Genomic DNA, 17,756 nt, shown 5'->3' with positions numbered 1-17,756 from the left:
TATGTAAATTTGTCATAAAGAATGTTAGTGTCTAATAAAACGTTAAAGGAAAAAAGAAAGAGAAAGCACCCTATATTGGACAGATCAGGATACCACACGGTGCCCTGGTTAGTTTAATTGTCACTTTGACACAGCCTAGAGCCATCTGGGTGGAGAGGCTCGGTTGAGGAATTGCCTGGATCAGATTAGCCTGTGGGCCTGTGTGGGCCTGTGTGTGTGTGTGTGTGTGTGTGTGATTGTTATACCACACAACAGGAAGCAGACCACTAGCCCACTATGGGCAGCAGCATCTCTTATGAAGTTGGTGCATAGCCCACTGTGGGCAGCATCATCCTCTACGAAGGTGATATGCCAGCTCACTATGGGTGCATCATACCCTATGGAGGTTGTACAAGGAAGCTACCTAAGGGTGTGCCAGTGAGTGAGCCATTTTTCCATGCTTTCTGATTTAAGTGCATGCTTCAGCTCCTGCCCCGACTTCCCTAAATGATGGACTGCAACCTGAAAGCTGGAAAGCTGCCCCTTTCCTCCCCTAAGTTGCCTTTGGTCAGTGTTAGATCACAGCCACAGAAAAAGTCTAGACCATGTGACTTGCAGCAACTGTATGACCCATTTGTAGGATTTGGCACATCACTTGTTGGCTGGGGTTTAGTCTTAAATCTACATGGGAGACAATGTAATAATTCAATTAAACATATTTTCCTGGTAAATACTGATGTGTTTTATGTAGATCTTATGCTTCCCCTCCAGCTAAGTTTTCTGATGATAAATGGTGCTGTTCCTTGTTGGAAAAATCTCATGTTGGCAGATGCAGACAATAGCAAGGCTATCTAAACTCTCAGGGAAAAATGAAAAGGGTAACCTTTTTGTCCATAATTACTCAGAGGAACTTCTCTCATAGTTTGCACACTGACAAAGCTCAAAGTATCATCAAGTCCATATCGTCTTCCACACACATGAGTTGAGAGATGGTTATGAGACACATTGCAGCCAAGCCCACCAGGTTGTCAGTAACCAGGCCATGGACTCAGCCTTCATGAGCACTCATTGTAATAGGCAGCCCTAATGGGCTTCATGTAGGAGGCGGTTTTTCTGTCTTCTCCACTGCCTGAGGTGGTTACTGTCATTTTCCTACTGGGACAAGGGAACTAGACCTGGGTCCTTTCCTGGGGTCATGGAGCAGACATGAGGAGGAGGCAGCTCAAAATGCTCTGCTCATTGACCTGCCACATCATAGCCCTCACACTGGCTTCTGGGCTGACTTTGAAAACTCACCCTCAAGCCTCCTTCTGAGGATGCAAGGGCATTCTTTTTCCTAATTCATCGAGCTTTCCTTAAATGAAAAAAAAAAGATTTGACAATTTCACCATGTATAGTGATTCTGTATATTCCATTTACAGCCCTATCTTAGCCACTCCCAATTCCACTGACGCCTTCCCTCCCATCTGGGCCATCCATGACGCTCCATTTTATTACAAAGAACATTACAGAGCACATGAGTTGAGAGATGCTTATATGGCCTATGAAAGACGCTCATGGCAGAGAGGATTCTGTCAGATTGAAATGTCTCGGTCCATGGCTCGAGACTTGGGGGTGGGAGGGTGGGGACCACCTTCATAGCTCTGAACTGAACCTATCCTTAGGCTGAGTCTCTCCATCTATCACAGTGATTCCCAACCTTCCTGATGCTGTGACCCTCTCTCATACAGTTCCTCATGTTGTGGAGACGCCCCAACCGTAAAACTATTTCCGTCGCTACTTCATAACCATAAGTATGCTGCTGTTGTGAATTGCAATGTGAATTAGTATCTGACATTCAGGGATGGTCTTTTTTTTTTTTTTTTTTTTTTAATATTTTTATTACATAATTTCCTCAATTACATTTCCAATACTATCCCAAAAGTCCCCCATAGCGCCCCCCACTTCCCTACCCACCCATTCCCATTCTTTTGGCCCTGGCATTCCCCTATATTGGGGCATATAAAGTTTGCAAGTCCAATGGGCCTCTCTTTCCATTGATGGCCGACTAGGCCATCTTTCGATACATATGCAGCTAGAGACAAGAGCTCCAGGGTTCCGGTTAGTACATCATGTTGTTCCAACAATAGGGTTGCAGATCCCTTTAGCTCCTTGGGTACTTTCTCTAGCTTCTCCATTGGGAGCCCTGTGATACATCCAATAGCTGACTGTGAACATCCACTCCTGTGTTTGCTAGGCCCCGGCATCGTCTCACAAGAGACAGCTATATTTGGGTCCTTTCAGCAAGATCTTGCTAGTGTATGCAATGGTGTCAGCGTTTAGAAGCTGATTATGGGACGGATCCCTGGATACAGCAGTCTCTAAATGGTCCATCCTTTCATCACAGCTACGAACTTTGTCTCTGTAGCTCCTTCCCTGGGTGTTTTGTTCCCAATTCTAAGAGGGTGCACAGTGTCCACACTTTGGTCTTCATTCTTCTTGAGTTTCATGTGTTTAGCAAATTGTATCTTATATCTTGGGTATCCTAAGTTTTGGGCTAATATCCACTTATCAATGAATACATATTGTGTGAGTTCTTTTGTGATTGTGTTACTTCACTCAGGATGATGCCCTCCAGGTCCATCCATTTGGCTAGGAATTTCATAAATTCATTCTTTTTAATAGCTGAGTAGTACTCCATTGTGTAAATGTACCATAATTTCTGTATCCATTCCTCTGTTGAGGGACATCTGGGTTCTTTCCAGCTTCTGGCTATTATAAATAGGGCTGCTATGAACATAGTGGAGCATGTGTCCTTTTTACCGGTTGGGACATCTTCTGGATATATGCCCAGGAGAGGTATTGCTGGATCCTCCGGTAGTACTATGTCCAATTTTCTGAGGAACCGCCAGACTGATTTCCAGAGTGGTTGTACAAGCTTGCAATCCCACCAACAATGGAGGAGTGTTCCTCTTTCTCCACATCCTCGCCAGCATCTGCTGTCACCTGAATTTTTGATCTTAGCCATTCTGACTGGTGTGAGGTGGAATCTCAGGGTTGTTTTGATTTGCATTTCCCTGATGATTAAGGATGTTGAACATTTTTTCAGGTGCTTCTCTGCCATTCGGTATTCCTCAGGTGAGAATTCTTTGTTCAGTTCTGAGCCCCATTTTTTAATGGGGTTATTTGACTTTCTGGAGTCCACCTTCTTGAGTTCTTTATATATATTGGATATTAGTCCCTTATCTGATTTAGGATAGGTGAAGATCCTTTCCCAATCTGTTGGTGGTTTTTTTGTCTTATTGATGGTGTCTTTAGCCTTGCAGAAGCTTTGTAGTTTCATGAGGTCCCACTTGTCAATTCTCGATCTTACAGCACAAGCCATTACTGTTCTATTCAGGAATTTTTCCCCTGTGCCCATATCTTCAAGGCTTTTCCCCACTTTCTCCTCTATAAGTTTCAGTGTCTCTGGTTTTATGTGAAGTTCCTTGATCCACTTAGACTTGACCTTAGTACAAGGAGATAGGAATGGATCGATTCGCATTCTTCTACATGTTAACAACCAGTTGTGCCAGCACCATTTGTTGAAAATGCTGTCTTTCTTCCACTGGATGTTTTTAGCTCCCTTGTCGAAGATCAAGTGACCATAGGTGTGTGGGTTCATTTCTGGGTCTTCAATTCTATTCCATTGGTCTATTTGTCTGTCACTATACCAGTACCATGCAGTTTTTATCACAATTGCTCTGTAGTAGAGCTTTAGGTCCGGCATGGTGATTCCACCAGAGGTTCTTTTATCCTTGAGAAGAGTTTTTGCTATCCTAGGTTTTTTGTTATTCCAGATGAATTTGCAGATTGCACTTTCTAATTCGTTGAAGAATTGATTTGGAATTTTGATGGGGATTGCATTGAATCTGTAGATTGCTTTTGGCAAGATAGCCATTTTTACAATGTTGATCCTGCCAATCCATGAGCATGGGAGATCTTTCCATCTTCTGAGATCTTCTATAATTTCTTTCTTCAGAGACTTGAAGTTTTTATTATACAGATCTTTCACTTCCTTAGTTAGAGTCACGCCAAGATATTTTATATTATTTGTGACTATTGAGAAGGGTGTTGTTTCCCTAATTTCTTTCTCAGCCTGTTTATTCTTTGTGTAGAGAAAGGCCATTGATTTGTTTGAGTTAATTTTATATCCAGCTACTTCACCGAAGCTGTTTATCAGGCTTAGGAGTTCTCTGGTGGAATTTTTAGGGTCACTTATATATACTATCATATCATCTGCAAAAAGTGATATTTTGACTTCCTCTTTTCCAATTTGTATCCCTTTGATCTCCTTTTGTTGTCGAATTGCTCTGGCTAGGACTTCAAGTACAATGTTGAATAGGTATGGAGAAAGTGGACAGCCTTGTCTAGTCCCTGATTTTAGAGGGATTGCTTCAAGCTTCTCACCATTTACTTTGATGTTGGCTACTGGTTTGCTGTAGATTGCTTTTATCATGTTTAGGTATGGGCCTTGAATTCCTGATCTTTCCAAGACTTTTATCATGAATGGGTGTTGGATCTTGTCAAATGCTTTTTCCGCATCTAAGGAGATGACCATGTGGTTTTTATCTTTGAGTTTGTTTATATACTGGATTACGTTGATGGATTTCCGTATATTGAACCATCCCTGCATCCCTGGGATGAAACCTACTTGGTCAGGATGGATGATTGTTTTGATGTGTTCTTGGATTCGGTTAGCAAGAACTTTATTGAGGATTTTTGCATCAATATTCATAAGGGATATTGGTCTGAAGTTTTCTATCTTTGTTGGGTCTTTTTGTGGTTTAGGTATCAGAGTAATTGTGGCTTCATAGAATGAGTTGGGTAGAGTACCTTCTGTTTCTATTTTGTGGAATAGTTTGTGAAGAACTGGGATTAGATCTTCTTTGAAGGTCTGATAGAACTCTGCACTAAACCCATCTGGTCCTGGGCTTTTTTTAGTTGGGAGACTATTAATGACTGCTTCTATTTCTTTGGGGGATATAGGGCTGTTTAGATCATTAACCTGATCTTGATTCAACTTTGGTACCTGGTATCTGTCTAGGAACTTGTCCATTTCATCCAGGTTCTCCAGTTTTGTTGAGTATAGCCTTTGGTAGAAGGATCTGATGGTGTTTTGGATGTCTTCAGGATCTGTTGTTATGTCTCCTTTTTCATTTCTGATTTTGTTAATTAGGATGCTTTCCCTGTGCCCTCTAGTGAGTCTGGCTAAGGGTTTATCTATCTTGTTGATTTTCTCAAAGAACCAGCTCCTTGATTGGTTGATTCTTTGAATAGTTTTTCTTGTTTCCACTTGGTTGATTTCACCCCTGAGTTTGATTATTTCCTGCCGTCTACTCCTCTTGGGTGAATTTGCTTCCTTTTGTTCTAGTGCTTTTAGGTGTGTTGTCAAGCTGCTAATGTGTGCTCTCTCTAGTTTCCTTTTGGAGGCACTCAGAGCTATGAGTTTTCCTCTTAAAAATGCTTTCATTGCGTCCCATAAGTTTGGGTATGTTGTGGCTTCATTTTCATTGAACTCTAAAAAGTCCTTAATTTCTTTCTTTATTCCTTCCTTGACCAAGGTATCATTGAGAAGAGTGTTGTTCAGTTTCCACGTGAAGGTTGGCTTTCTATTATTTATTTTGTTATTGAAGATCAGCCTTAGTCCATGGTGATCTGATAGGATGCATGGGACAATTTCAATATTTTTATATCTGTTGAGGCCTGTTTTGTGACCAATTATGTGGTCAATTTTGGAGAAGGTACCATGAGGTGCTGAGAAGAAGGTATATCCTTTTGTTTTAGGATAGAATGTTCTGTAGATATCTGCCAGATCCATTTGATTCATAATTTCTCTTAGTTTCACTGTGTCCCTGTTTAGTTTCTGTTTCCATGATCTGTCCATTGGTGAAAGTGGTGTGTTGAAGTCTCCCACTATTATTGTATGAGGTGCAATGTGTGCTTTGAGATTTACTAAAGTTTCTTTAATGAATGTGGCTGCCTTTGTATTTGGAGCATAGATATTCAGGATTGATAGTTCCTCTTGGAGGATTTTACCTTTGATGAGTATGAAGTGTCCCTCCCTGTCTTTTTTAATGACTTTGGGTTGGAAGTCAATCTTATCAGATATTAGAATGGCTACTCCAGCTTGTTTCTTCATGCCATTTGCTTGGAGAATTGTTTTCCAGCCTTTCATTCTGAGGTAGTGTCTATCCTTTTCTCTGAGATGAGTTTCCTGTAAGCAGCAAAATGTTGGGTCTTGTTTGTGTAGCCAGTTTGTTAGTCTATGTCTTTTTATCGGGGAGTTGAGTCCATTGATATTAAGAGATATTAAGGAAAAGAAATTGGTGTTTCCTGTTATTTTTGATGTTAAAGTTGGCATTTTGTTCTTGTGGCTGTCTTCTTTTAGGTTTGTTGAGGGATTACCTTCTTGTTGTTTCTAGGGCGTGGTTCCTGTCCTTGTATTGGTTTTTTTCTGTTATTATCCTTTGAAGGGCTGGATTCGTGGAGAGATAATGTGTGAATTTGGTTTTGTCGTGGAATACTTTGGTTTCTCCATCTATGTTAATTGAGAGTTTGGCTGGGTATAGTAGCCTGGGCTGGAATTTGTGTTCTTTTAGTGTCTGTATAACATCTGTCCAGGATCTTCTGGCTTTCATAGTCTCTGGTGAAAAATCTGGTGTAATTCTGATAGGCTTGCCTTTATATGTTACTTGGCCTTTTTCTCTTACTGCTTTTAGTATTCTATCTTTATTTAGAGCATTTGTTGCTCTGATTATTATGTGTCGGGAGGTATTTCTTTTCTGATCCAGTCTATTTGGAGTTCTGTAGGCTTCTTGTATGTTCATGGGCATCTCTTTCTTTAGATTTGGGAAGTTTTCTTCTATAATTTTGTTGAAGATGTTCGCTGGTCCTTTGAGTTGAAAATCTTCATTCTCATCCACTCCTATTATCCGTAGGTTTGGTCTTCTCATTGCGTCCTGGATTTCTTGGATGTTTTGAGTTAGGATCTTTTTGCATTTTACATTTTCCTTGATTGTTGTGCCGATGTTCTCTATGGAATCTTCTGCACCTGAGATTCTCTCTTCCATCTCTTGTATTCTGTTGCTGATGCTTGCATCTATGGTTCCAGATTTCTTTCCTAGGGTTTCTATCTCCAGTGTTGCCTCATTTTGGGTTTTCTTTATTGTGTCTACTTCCCTTTTTAGGTCTAGTATGGTTTTGTTCATTTCCATCATCTGTTTGGATGTGTTTTCCTGTTTTTCTGTAAGGACTTCTACCTGTTTGATTATGTTATCATGTTTTTCTTTAAGGATTTGTAACTCTTTAGCAGTGTTCTCCTGCAATTCTTTAAGGGATTTTTGTGCTTCCCCTTTATTGTCTTCTTCCTTTTTAGCAGTGTTCTCCTGCATTTCTTTAAGTGTGTTATTAACGTCCTTCTTGAAGTCCTCTATCATCATCAGGAGATATGCTTTTAAATCCGTGTCTAGCTTTTCCGGTGTGTTGGGGTGCCCTGGACTGGGTGAAGTGGGGGTGCTGGGTTCTGATGATGGTGAGTGGTCTTGGTTTCTGTTAGTAAGATTATTACGTTTACCTTTCGCCATCTGGTAATCTCTGGGGTTAGTTGTTATCGTTGTCACTATTTAAAGATTGGAGCAGAAGCTGTGTTCCACTCACCAGCAGTCCCAGAATCCTGCGGCGGGGGTCGTGGGTAGCTGGCGGGTGTCAGGCAACCCTGCGCTCCCGCTACCCTGGCGCTGATCCGGCCGGGTGAGGCCTGTGGCCCTACTCAGGCTGGTTTCTGCTTCCCTAACTAATGCAGTCTCAGGTCCCGCGCAATTGGATTGGAGCAGAAGCTGTGCTCCCCTCACCAGAAGTCTTAAGATCCTGTGGCGGGTGTTGTGGGCAGTTGGCGAGTGTCAGCAGACCCTGCGCCCCAGCTGCTCAGGTGCTTTTCTGACCGGAAGAGGCTTGTGGCCCTGTGTGGGCCGGATTTCTCTCTCCCCAACCAGAGCAGTCTCAGGTCCCGCGTGATTGGACTGGAGCAGAAGCTGTGTTCCACTCACCAGCAGTCCCAAAATCCTGCGGCGGGGGTCGTGGGTAGCTGGCGGGTGTCAGGCAACCCTGCGCTCCCGCTACCCTGGCGCTGATCCTCAGGGATGGTCTTAAGCAGCCCCTGTGAAAGGATGGAAACCCTCAGGTTGAAAACCACTGATCTATCTTCTACCTGTTCAGAGGTGGGTGTGGCAGGCATCTGTGGTATTGGGAACTGATACCTTTGAGTTGTACTATTTTCGAGCTAATATTTATAAGAGAAAATCTGCATTAGGGCCCCACATTCTGCCTGGGGACATTTCCTAATTGAGTTAGTTGAAAAGTAAATGTGAAATCACTTAAAATATGAGGAGGGTCCTTTTGCAGAAAGCCTTCCACTCAAAGCCACTCCTATGAAAGTCTCTGAATTGTACATCAGTTTTTTCTCAGACAAAACAAACAAACAAACAACCCCCCCCCCACCTTTTTGTTAAGCCCACAGAGAGGAAATTCTTTACCCTCAGGAAAATGTCTGAGTAAAGGCCTAAAATGACCAGATGAGACTGGACAGCACCAGTGACCGACCGTGTGAAGTCACTTCACTTGCGTTTGAGTTGTCTGTTAACCCTCAAGGTCGATACCGATGCCCCTTCTCCAGCTAAGCTGCCACTCACGCGTGTGTACGCATGTACATGCATGCTGTTCCACTTTGTGCCGTGATCTTCCCTGACTCTGCTCCCGTCAGCTGCTTGCATCTCTGCTTGGAACCTTTGCTTTGTGGCTTCTCAGGTACTGTGATGGCAAGGCTTGTCCACCTGAGAGCATCCACTGTCCTCTCTCAGTAGAGTGCCTAGGGCCCACTTCAGATCTCAGATTCCAAGACAGTAAATTCTGTGGTCAATGGGCATTTCTCAGTTATCATTAAAAATGCATGCATAGATCTTTGGTTTGAATCTGTTGTACGTTAGTAATCTCATTTCACTTTAAAAATTTAAAAATTAAATTTACTTATTTTGTGTGTATGTGTGTTTTGCTTGTATGTATCAAAGTGTACCACCTATATGCCATGACTATGAATGTTTCGTGTATGTAAGTGTTCCATGTGTGTGCCAGGGGCCTACAGAGCTCAGAAGGAGGACCTCAGATACCCTGGGACTGAAGTTACAAATGGTTGTAACTACGTAGGTGATAGGACCCAGTTCCAGGTCCTCTGCAGGGACGGCAGGTGCTGATAACTGTGGAGCCATCCCTCCAGCCCCTAAATTCACTTTCAAATTGAATAATATTTTTCTTTTGAAATTGCCACTCTTCCCTGTGTGTGTGTCCTTGATTTTTTTTTCATAACTCATGTTATCTTTATGATCTTCACTTAGTCTTATTGTTCACTGGCATGCATGTGTGTCTAGTTTCTCCAGGGAATGCCTATACATGTGGCGAACAGGACGCCCTGCCCTCCGGAAGTTAACAAACAGTTCAGTTATGGGGTCTCAGATGGGGCAGTAGAAAAATAAACTCGCTGATTCAAGAAGCGTTCTTTTCTCTCTCGGTCTTAAACATGTACACGCGCGCGCATGCGCGCGCGCGCGCGCGCGCGCGCGCGCGCACACACACACACACACACACACACACACACGCACGCACACACACACACATGCACGCACACACACACTTAAGAAGTGCCATGAGTGCTGGCCATGGGATGGAATCAAAAGACTCGGATGAGAAAGGGCAGCTTGGGTTTTGTCCATTTGCCACATACACAGGGTTACAGGCCTGTGGCATCTTCAAGTAGACGTTGGAGGATTTTCTGATACTGCAAGCAGTTTTTAGGGCAGCTGAACATGTTTTGGGGGTAGTGGAGGTTTGGAAGGGGCACTAACAACAAGGGTTGTGGTACAAGATCCTGGAATGAGGGTCTGCTTGAAGAAGGAGGAGGGCTTGCTGTGGGCATCGTGAGAGGGTGGACGCCAGTAGTGACTGCTGATGTGGGGGAGGGGAGGGGGCTGAGAGGATTGCCTAAGGACGATTGCATTTGCATAGTTTGCGTGTCCAATCTTTTCATATTGATTAGAAAGTGACTGAAAGGGTACCATCTACAGGGTAATGGGAGGAACCCTAGGATTTTGTGGAGAAACTGCTCTGCTGGTCTCCTGTGGAGTCCCACGAGACTGGACTGAAAGGAGGAGGCCTTGGGCCAGAAAACCCTGGGTCCAGAGGTTTCTAGAATCCTAGGCTGGGTCAGAGGAGCCAGGGGTTGTCATGGCAAAAGCTCTCCTAGTCTGCCAAATTCTTGGCCTTTTCCACAGCTTGCTCGGGAGTGAAGGCCCTCTCAGAGATTTCTCTTAAGCAGAGCCCTGGGGCTCAGCAGCACTTCCCAGGAGCCTTTGGGGGAAGATCCTGAGGAGAGTTGCTGGGGTCTGCTGGAGATCACTGACCTCCAGAGCCTCTCACAGCTGGGTGTAAGCCATCAGTAGGCAAGACACTGGCCTTCAGTGTCTGCCTAGAAGCTCTGAGCCCCTGGCTGGCAAGAGCTCATCTGCAGACCTGGGAGCCTGAACTCAGTTGTGTTTGGGCACTGAGACCCCGAGCCACCCCAGGAAGAGCTTTCATCTCACTGTGTGGCTCTCTCTGGTCCTCTTTTCTACCGCTATTTCTTTCCCTTCCTTCTTCCTTCTCTTCTTGTTTGGCTTCCTTCCTTCTCCCCTTCCTCCTCTCCCCCAGCCCTCTCATTTTTCTCTTTCTCCTCATAAGTGAGAAACATTCATCAAGGCCCCGCAAGATTACTTCCTCTCCTCCCCGGGATTAAGAAGAGATGCTGTGACACTGTGTCTCTTCTCCTGCCGATCCTCTTTATTAAAATAATAATAATAATTAGATTTCAATGTAGCCAGATAAACCTTTTAACAGTTTGTTTCTTTATCCTAAGCCCTTCCTTCTTTCCCAAGGCAAACTTTGTTGCAGTCAGCTTCCTACACTTTGCACACATACTCACTGCAAACTTCAGTGGTACCATTTTGTACATTCTTAAGGTTTTAAGTAGAGAGTTTTTTTTTTTTTTTTTTTTTGGTTTTTCGAGACAGGGTTTCTCTGTGTAGCCCTGGCTGTCCTGGCACTCACTTTGTAGACCAGGCTGGCCTCGAACTCAGAAATCCGCCTGCCTCTGCCTCCCAAGTGCTGGGATTAAAGGCATGCGCCACCACGCCCGGCCAAGTAGAGAGTTTTATATGTATATCTCAGTACATAATTTTGATGCTTTTAAACCTTTGCATGGAAATCACTTTTTGCATATATATATATATATATATATATATATATATAATTCAATTCTGTTATGTATTTCATATTTTTACTTTTTAAAGTTCCTGATACCTTTATGGGTGCGTATTTTCTGGCTTTTGAATCTATTATAACGAATATTGTACTATCCTCTTGATTGTCTTAAAATCTGTCCTCCTTGTCTTTGGATAAGATCTCCCTAAATGACCCAGGGTAGTTTTGAACTGGGAACGCTCCTGTTTCCCCTGCTGAGTGCTAGAATCCCAGGGAAGCACCAACAGGCAAACCCATTCGAATGAGCTTCATCGCATCTGTCTTGTGCAAGAGCATCTCTTCGGTAAAGATCCATGAGTAGAATCACTGGACCGCAAATGGTGCCAGTTTATCATTTTGTAGAATTCTGCCACTGTGCTCTTTAGAGTGCTCGCTCCAGGTCACACCACCTCACCCAATCCGCAGCAAGTAGTGTCAGATGTTATATACCTGTCCGTCTAATGGGGCAAGGGAGATACGGCGGTGTTGCTTTTAAATCTGTGTTTCAGAATCCTAGTGGGTGAGCAGGTTCCCATGGGGGTCCTGGTCCCTCATGGTTTCCTCTGTGGACTCTTTCCTCCGTGGTCTGCCTGTTGGCTTCACTGGCTTCCATCCACACATGACTCCTTACCATGAGGAATCAAGCGGAATTTCCTTTTTGCTTCTTTTTTAAACAATGTATTTATTTCTAATTTATGTGTGTGAGTGTTTTGCCGGCATGTATCTCTGTGCACCTTGTGCATCCCAAATACCCACAGAGGTCAGAAGAGAGCACTGGGTGCTCTGTTACTGGAGTTACAGACAATTGTAGGCCGCCATGTCGATGCTGGGAACTAAGACTGGGTCCTCCTCAAGAGTGGCTAGTGCTCTTAACTGCTGAGCCACCTCCCCAGGCAGAAGCAGAATTTCTTAGGGGTGGGTGTCAGGAGTAATTTGTAGGTAGCAGCTAGGCTGTGCTGACTTCTGTATTGTGGATAACCAGTAGGGGCGACCTTAGCATCTACTGTTGGGGAAGCTCATACCCACATGGTCTCTTACCAGGAGAACCACGGAGCCAGCATTCCTGTCTAGGACCATTTCTATAATTGTGTACAGTCTTTGAGTGGTTTTCAGAAAAATTGATCCAGTCTTACATCCAAGTTCAGTCATACTCTGCTTAGTACTGTTTACACCTTTGTGAACAGGCTGCATCTGTCATTGGCACAACGTATCCTCTTGCTTTGTTATTTGTAACCAATGCTCCCCCCCCAACATAAAAATGACTCCTAACTCAATGGTTTTTGTTGTTGTTGTTTTGTATGAGACAGGGTCTCACTGTGTAGCTCTGGCTGTCCTGGAACTCACTGTATAGACCTGTCTGGCCTTAAATTTAAAGTGATCCACCTGCTTCTGACTCCCTAGTGCTGGGATTAAAGCTGTGTGCCACAATGCCTGGCTGAGTTAATGCTTCTTTCATTCTAATTCTTCCCCTCAGTAGCATCCGCTTCTTGGTTCCCCATCCCCGCTTCTCTTTGCTAGTTCGTTGTTCAGTCATAGTTACTGAACACAGCTAGGCCAAGTATCGGGTTAAAATGAAATAAACATTTAAAAATGGCACAAGCAACTAAAAGAAAGGTTGAAGTAAAGATAAATGGGTTTTTTTGTTTGTTTGTTTGTTTTTTGTTTTTTTGTTTTTTGCCATGGATGTTGCTTAGATGCCCACCTGGTGTGCCAAGTGCTTTGTCTCTCATCAGTGGTGATCCCAACAGAAAGAAATTCAAAATCCACAGGGTTTCAGAAGGATGGCCAGCAGGTGCTGTGCTAGCTCAGCTCGACTTGTCTGATGCTCTGTGGATGAATCCAAAGTAACCTCCCCCCACTGACTCTTCCTTTCCTGCTGCTGTGGTGCACACACACAGAAATACATGCTAAAAATACTTAGCACTCTGGAATCCAGGTCTTAGTGTAAGCTCTCTGAAGAGAATGAGGTCACTGTGGTCTTACTGAAAATGTTAGTGTGATGAAATTCTTGGAAAAAATGGCTCGAAAATGTGGTGATTTTGAAACATTTCATAAAAACTTGATGTCAAAAATTGAGCATTCGGTTCCAGGCTTAAAATATGTCCTTCTTCTGTGGCTGCTGGGAGGAGGGAGGGAGGGACTGTCTTGTGGCAACTCTACTCGATTCCTTCCTGGGTCCTGGATGAGGAATCTGAGAGCTTAAGAAGATCCTGACCTGCTTTCTGGGAGGCTGCGTTTTTGATGTCATGTTTGTGTGGCTTGTTCTAAAATCATTTTGTTTCTGGTGTAGTTTATATGCTTGGCCATTTAATTTTAATGTGCCCTAATTCTATTTTTCCTTGTTCTTCTGTCTCTCTCTGTGTCTCTGTCTCTGTCTCTCTGTGTGTGTGTGTGTGTGTTGTGTGTGTAATTGAATGTGTGCATCTGTATATGGTCTATCTGTACATAAGTGTGAGGGTAGCTGTATCTCTCTCTGCTGTGTGGAAGCTGGAGGATCCACTTTGGGTCTTCTTCTGCTGCTTTCTATCTTATTTTTCAGATGTCATCTCTCTCTGAACCTGGAGCTTGCCATTTAGCCAGACTGGCTGGCCAAAGGGTCATGGAATTTGCTTCTCTCCATACCCCTAGAATTCGGGTTACAGGTGCATTCCTACCACTTACACACGGTTTCCCGTGTCTGCAGTGCAAGCCATTTGCCCTCCGAGTTGTCTCCTCAGCTCTCTTGCCCATGTTCTTACCATGCATCTTGTTACTTTTTTTTTCTTATTGGGCAGAGACCCAGAATGCTGGTCCACTCTCACCCCTCGTTACTCAAGATGTTTATTTCCATTTTAACTCACTGTCTGCAGAAGAGCTACACGTTTGACTTTAGTGTATTAATTAAAGGGCTTCCCATCTTAATGTTTTTATTTTTATTTTTTTAAGAAAAAGGAAAACTCACCCAACCATGACCCCCGTAGAACTTTTGTAACTGCAACTGTTGCCAGTTCTCCTTTCCTTGACCATCAGTCCATCACCCATTCATCTATAACGTGCATATGTACATACACAATACATACATACTCCATCCATCCGTCCGTCCATCCATCCATCCATCCATCCATCCATCCGTCCACCCACCCACCAGTGTCCACCCAACATACATACATACATACACACATTTCCAGCTATCATAATACTTACATACATATGTACATACATACATACATATATCCATACCTATGTCCATCTACTGGTATACATCCCTCAGTTCATCATCATCCCCCCCCCACACCTGTCTATCTACCCATCATCACACATTAACCACCCATCATTCACCTATTGTCTATCCATTACTGAAGCGACCTAAGAGCTGTGGTGCACATTAAGAATTTTAGAAACAATTATCTTTTCAAAGAGATTCTGACGTAAGAACATAGGGTTCCTAAACAGCGGTCATACAAAGCAGAGCGCCCCCCTCCCCTTACAGGATGGTAGTTTAATGTCTATATGTTTGTACTATTGGAGACTATGAGTGCACATGACAGAAATCCAGATCAAACTAGGTTTGTAATCTCTAGCTTCAGAGATAGCTATACCTCTATATCTTTCTGTTTTCAGGATGCTGTCCCTTTTTATGCCTCCTTAGCTCTTGCCTTCCTGTTGACTCTTGCTGGAAGCCCTAGGCCTATGTCATTCTTTAGTTGTGAGTCCAGAGAATGGAAAAGACCCAACCCCCCTCTTCCAGGGTTCATAGTGTTAAATCTTAAGGAAGAGTTTCTCTGGTCTTGCTGAGGACACATGCACATCTCTCAACCAAGCATAAAGGCCATTCTTTGTCATGAGCTGGAGTCCCTAGTTAACTCCTACATTTAGAAGCTTTGGAGGCTTAGAGAGCAGAGATGGTTTCCTGCAAGACACTTCACTAGGGCCACCTGGGACTTGTGGAATGTGGCTCATCAAATTCCTTTGATTGGAATTGTGGCTGACAAAGGCAGAAGGAGAGAATGCTGGACAAGAAAGGAACAACCAGGGGGAGGGAGGCAAAATGCTCTTTGAGTTTTACAAGATAAAAGGAGAGGAAGGTGTTTCCTGGAATGGCAGAAACACATGACTGCTCTCACACTTCTAGGCTGTCACCAGAAGTGTGCCACGCGTGTGAGTGGTCATAGAGGTACTCTCAGGACATTTGCACCTTTACAACTGATTTTTTTTTTTTAGACAGAAAAGTGAAAAACACTGAGCCACTTGGTGAGCAGTCCATGGATGGTGGAATCTGGTTGCTGCCTTCACTGTAAAGAAAGGGGTGTGAACGAATCTAGGGGAAGCTGGGACGTGGGGGCATGTATGATGGAACTAACGTGTACTAAGTTCTCAGAGAACCAATGGTAACAGGGGAATAACACAGCTAGTGAGTGTGGAAGGGGCTCCTTAGACACCTTGGTCGGGTTGTGTGCATGCTACCCATAATTCCACATTACTGCGGACATACTCGGTTACCCATAATTCCACGTTATCGCCCACATTCTCAGTTACCCATCATTCCACGGAGTCTCTGACATTCCCAGTCACCCATAATTCCCTTTCTGCTTTGTTACAGTCTCATTGCAAACCAGAAAAGGTTAGAAATCATCAATGAAGATGACGTTGAAGCTTACGTGGGGCTGAGAAACCTGTGAGTACTCACCGTGTGAACACATTACCTCAGAGACTTGTGTTTTGCTGTGGTAATTTGCTGGTTACTCCTAACATGAATGCCATTATGTATTTTTTTGCAGTACAATTGTGGATTCCGGCTTAAAGTTTGTGGCTTACAAAGCGTTTCTGAAAAACAGCCACCTGCGGCACATGTGAGTAGAGCCATCTCTTTGCTTCCCAGGACCCGATTTGTTCAGTATTTTCCTCGCTCTTCTTTGTTTTCTTTCTTTGTCAACTCTAAACCTCCTTCTTAAAAGTTAGCATAGCTGTGATAATAGCTTAGGAACATTAGCTTTGATTCTGTTTGATTTCTGAATGGCTTCAGAGGGGTACTTAGAACAGCCTGTTTATTTCCTTTCATGAACTTCTGGTTCGTTTCCATCTTGGACCGAGCACTGGGCCAACGGCAAGGACTCTGATGTGAAAATGATGTCCTTGTACAGAGTCCTCGATTCTTTCCCTTGGAATCAAGACACACTCCCTGGAAGACATCAAGCTAACTAATCAAGGCACTGACGTGGCCTTGGACGGTTTAAGAAAATAAAAATTACTATTGCTTTTCCCGGTATAATAGGACCATTTGAACATTCATTTTCTCAACAGCACATTTGTGGGTTGATAAAAATAGAAAAAGAAATATCAATCACGGTCTATGCCAAAGCTCCAGGTGACGCTTAATAATAGGAATTGCTTTTCTTCCCAGTCCCGCTTGGTATTTTGTTGACTGAAGTCAATCGCAAATGCAACAAATCTGAGTTGTCATGTGGTTCTCTGGCAAGTCCCCTCAATAGTAAGAGTTAAGTCAATAAATGATGGCCTCCCTGAGACATCCCAAAAGACAAAAATGTCCACAGCCTCGCCCCATGCTCACATTCCCTCACACTGTGAGTTTCCAATGGGAATCCTCTCCAGGAGGGCTGTTACCTGATTCTTGTTGACCAAATTCTTTTTGCAAAGATAACTTCAGCATTTTACAGTCTACCTGTGGGGGTCACACCTAGACATTTCTCTTGGGTAGACTGATGTCTGTATTTCCAGGACATAGGCTGAAACCACTCTGAGGGAGCTGGGGGACTTGAACCAGGTGACTAACTCACCATGTTCTTAAGACAGGAGCAAAGGAGATAAAATTTCTGCCACTGCTATCTTCTTGTAACATCTGTCCTTCCTCCCTTCCCCGGGGATGACAGTTCTTGGCCTGACTTCCATGCCGGTTATTAAAGCGCTCACTGTCTCAGAGCAGCCTGCCTGGGTGCTCGGTGGAGATGTGTTGATATTCCTGAAGACCTTAATTTCATAAAGTCATTATCATGACTTCATATTTCATCTGTGACAGGAATGATGAAGCCACTTTCTAAGATGTAAAAAACATCCTGAAAAAACCAGGATAAAACTCAGGGCACATTTTAAAACATGTTTTCCTGAAACCCTTCTTGACAGCCTGTCTGGCCAGTTCACTGGGGCAGACGTGATGTGTGTGTAGCCCTTGGTGGCACAGCCATGACAGCAGAAGAAGAATGGGAAAATATCCCACGGCAATCTCTTAGAAGTAATTAATGACCTCCATAGTTACGTTTTTGAATTTTTATTACAGATTACCCTAGACCCAAATCACCCAGCAGTTGCGTTGTGTGTTGTCTGATTCCTTGGGGGATTGATGCTCCTGTTATAATATGAATAGTGGGCCTCGGCGAATTGTCGTTTTATTGATAGCCCTTTGTGTGTGTGTGTGTGCATGCCTGTGGTGATAGAGTAAT

General features: G+C 43.6%; 1 protein-coding gene across 3 annotated transcripts in view; it reads left to right on the top strand.

Moving 5' to 3' along the window:
* Ntrk2 (neurotrophic receptor tyrosine kinase 2) overlaps positions 1-17,756 on the top strand; it is a 334,118-nt gene that overhangs the window by 22,827 nt on the left and 293,535 nt on the right. For all 3 annotated transcript variants that reach the window (XM_021180131.3, XM_029468409.2, XM_021180130.3), the window contains exons 3-4: positions 15,902-15,976; positions 16,080-16,151. In XM_021180131.3, the coding sequence (XP_021035790.1) occupies positions 15,902-15,976; positions 16,080-16,151 (147 nt within the window). The remainder of the gene's footprint in view (positions 1-15,901; positions 15,977-16,079; positions 16,152-17,756) is intronic.

This window comes from Mus caroli, unplaced genomic scaffold (genome assembly GCF_978045245.1).
Source record: "Mus caroli unplaced genomic scaffold, Mus_caroli_1 scaffold_15, whole genome shotgun sequence".
NCBI classification, from domain to species: Eukaryota; Metazoa; Chordata; class Mammalia; order Rodentia; family Muridae; genus Mus; species Mus caroli.
Note: the sequence above shows the minus strand (reverse complement) of the source record. Positions and strands in the feature narration are given on the sequence as shown.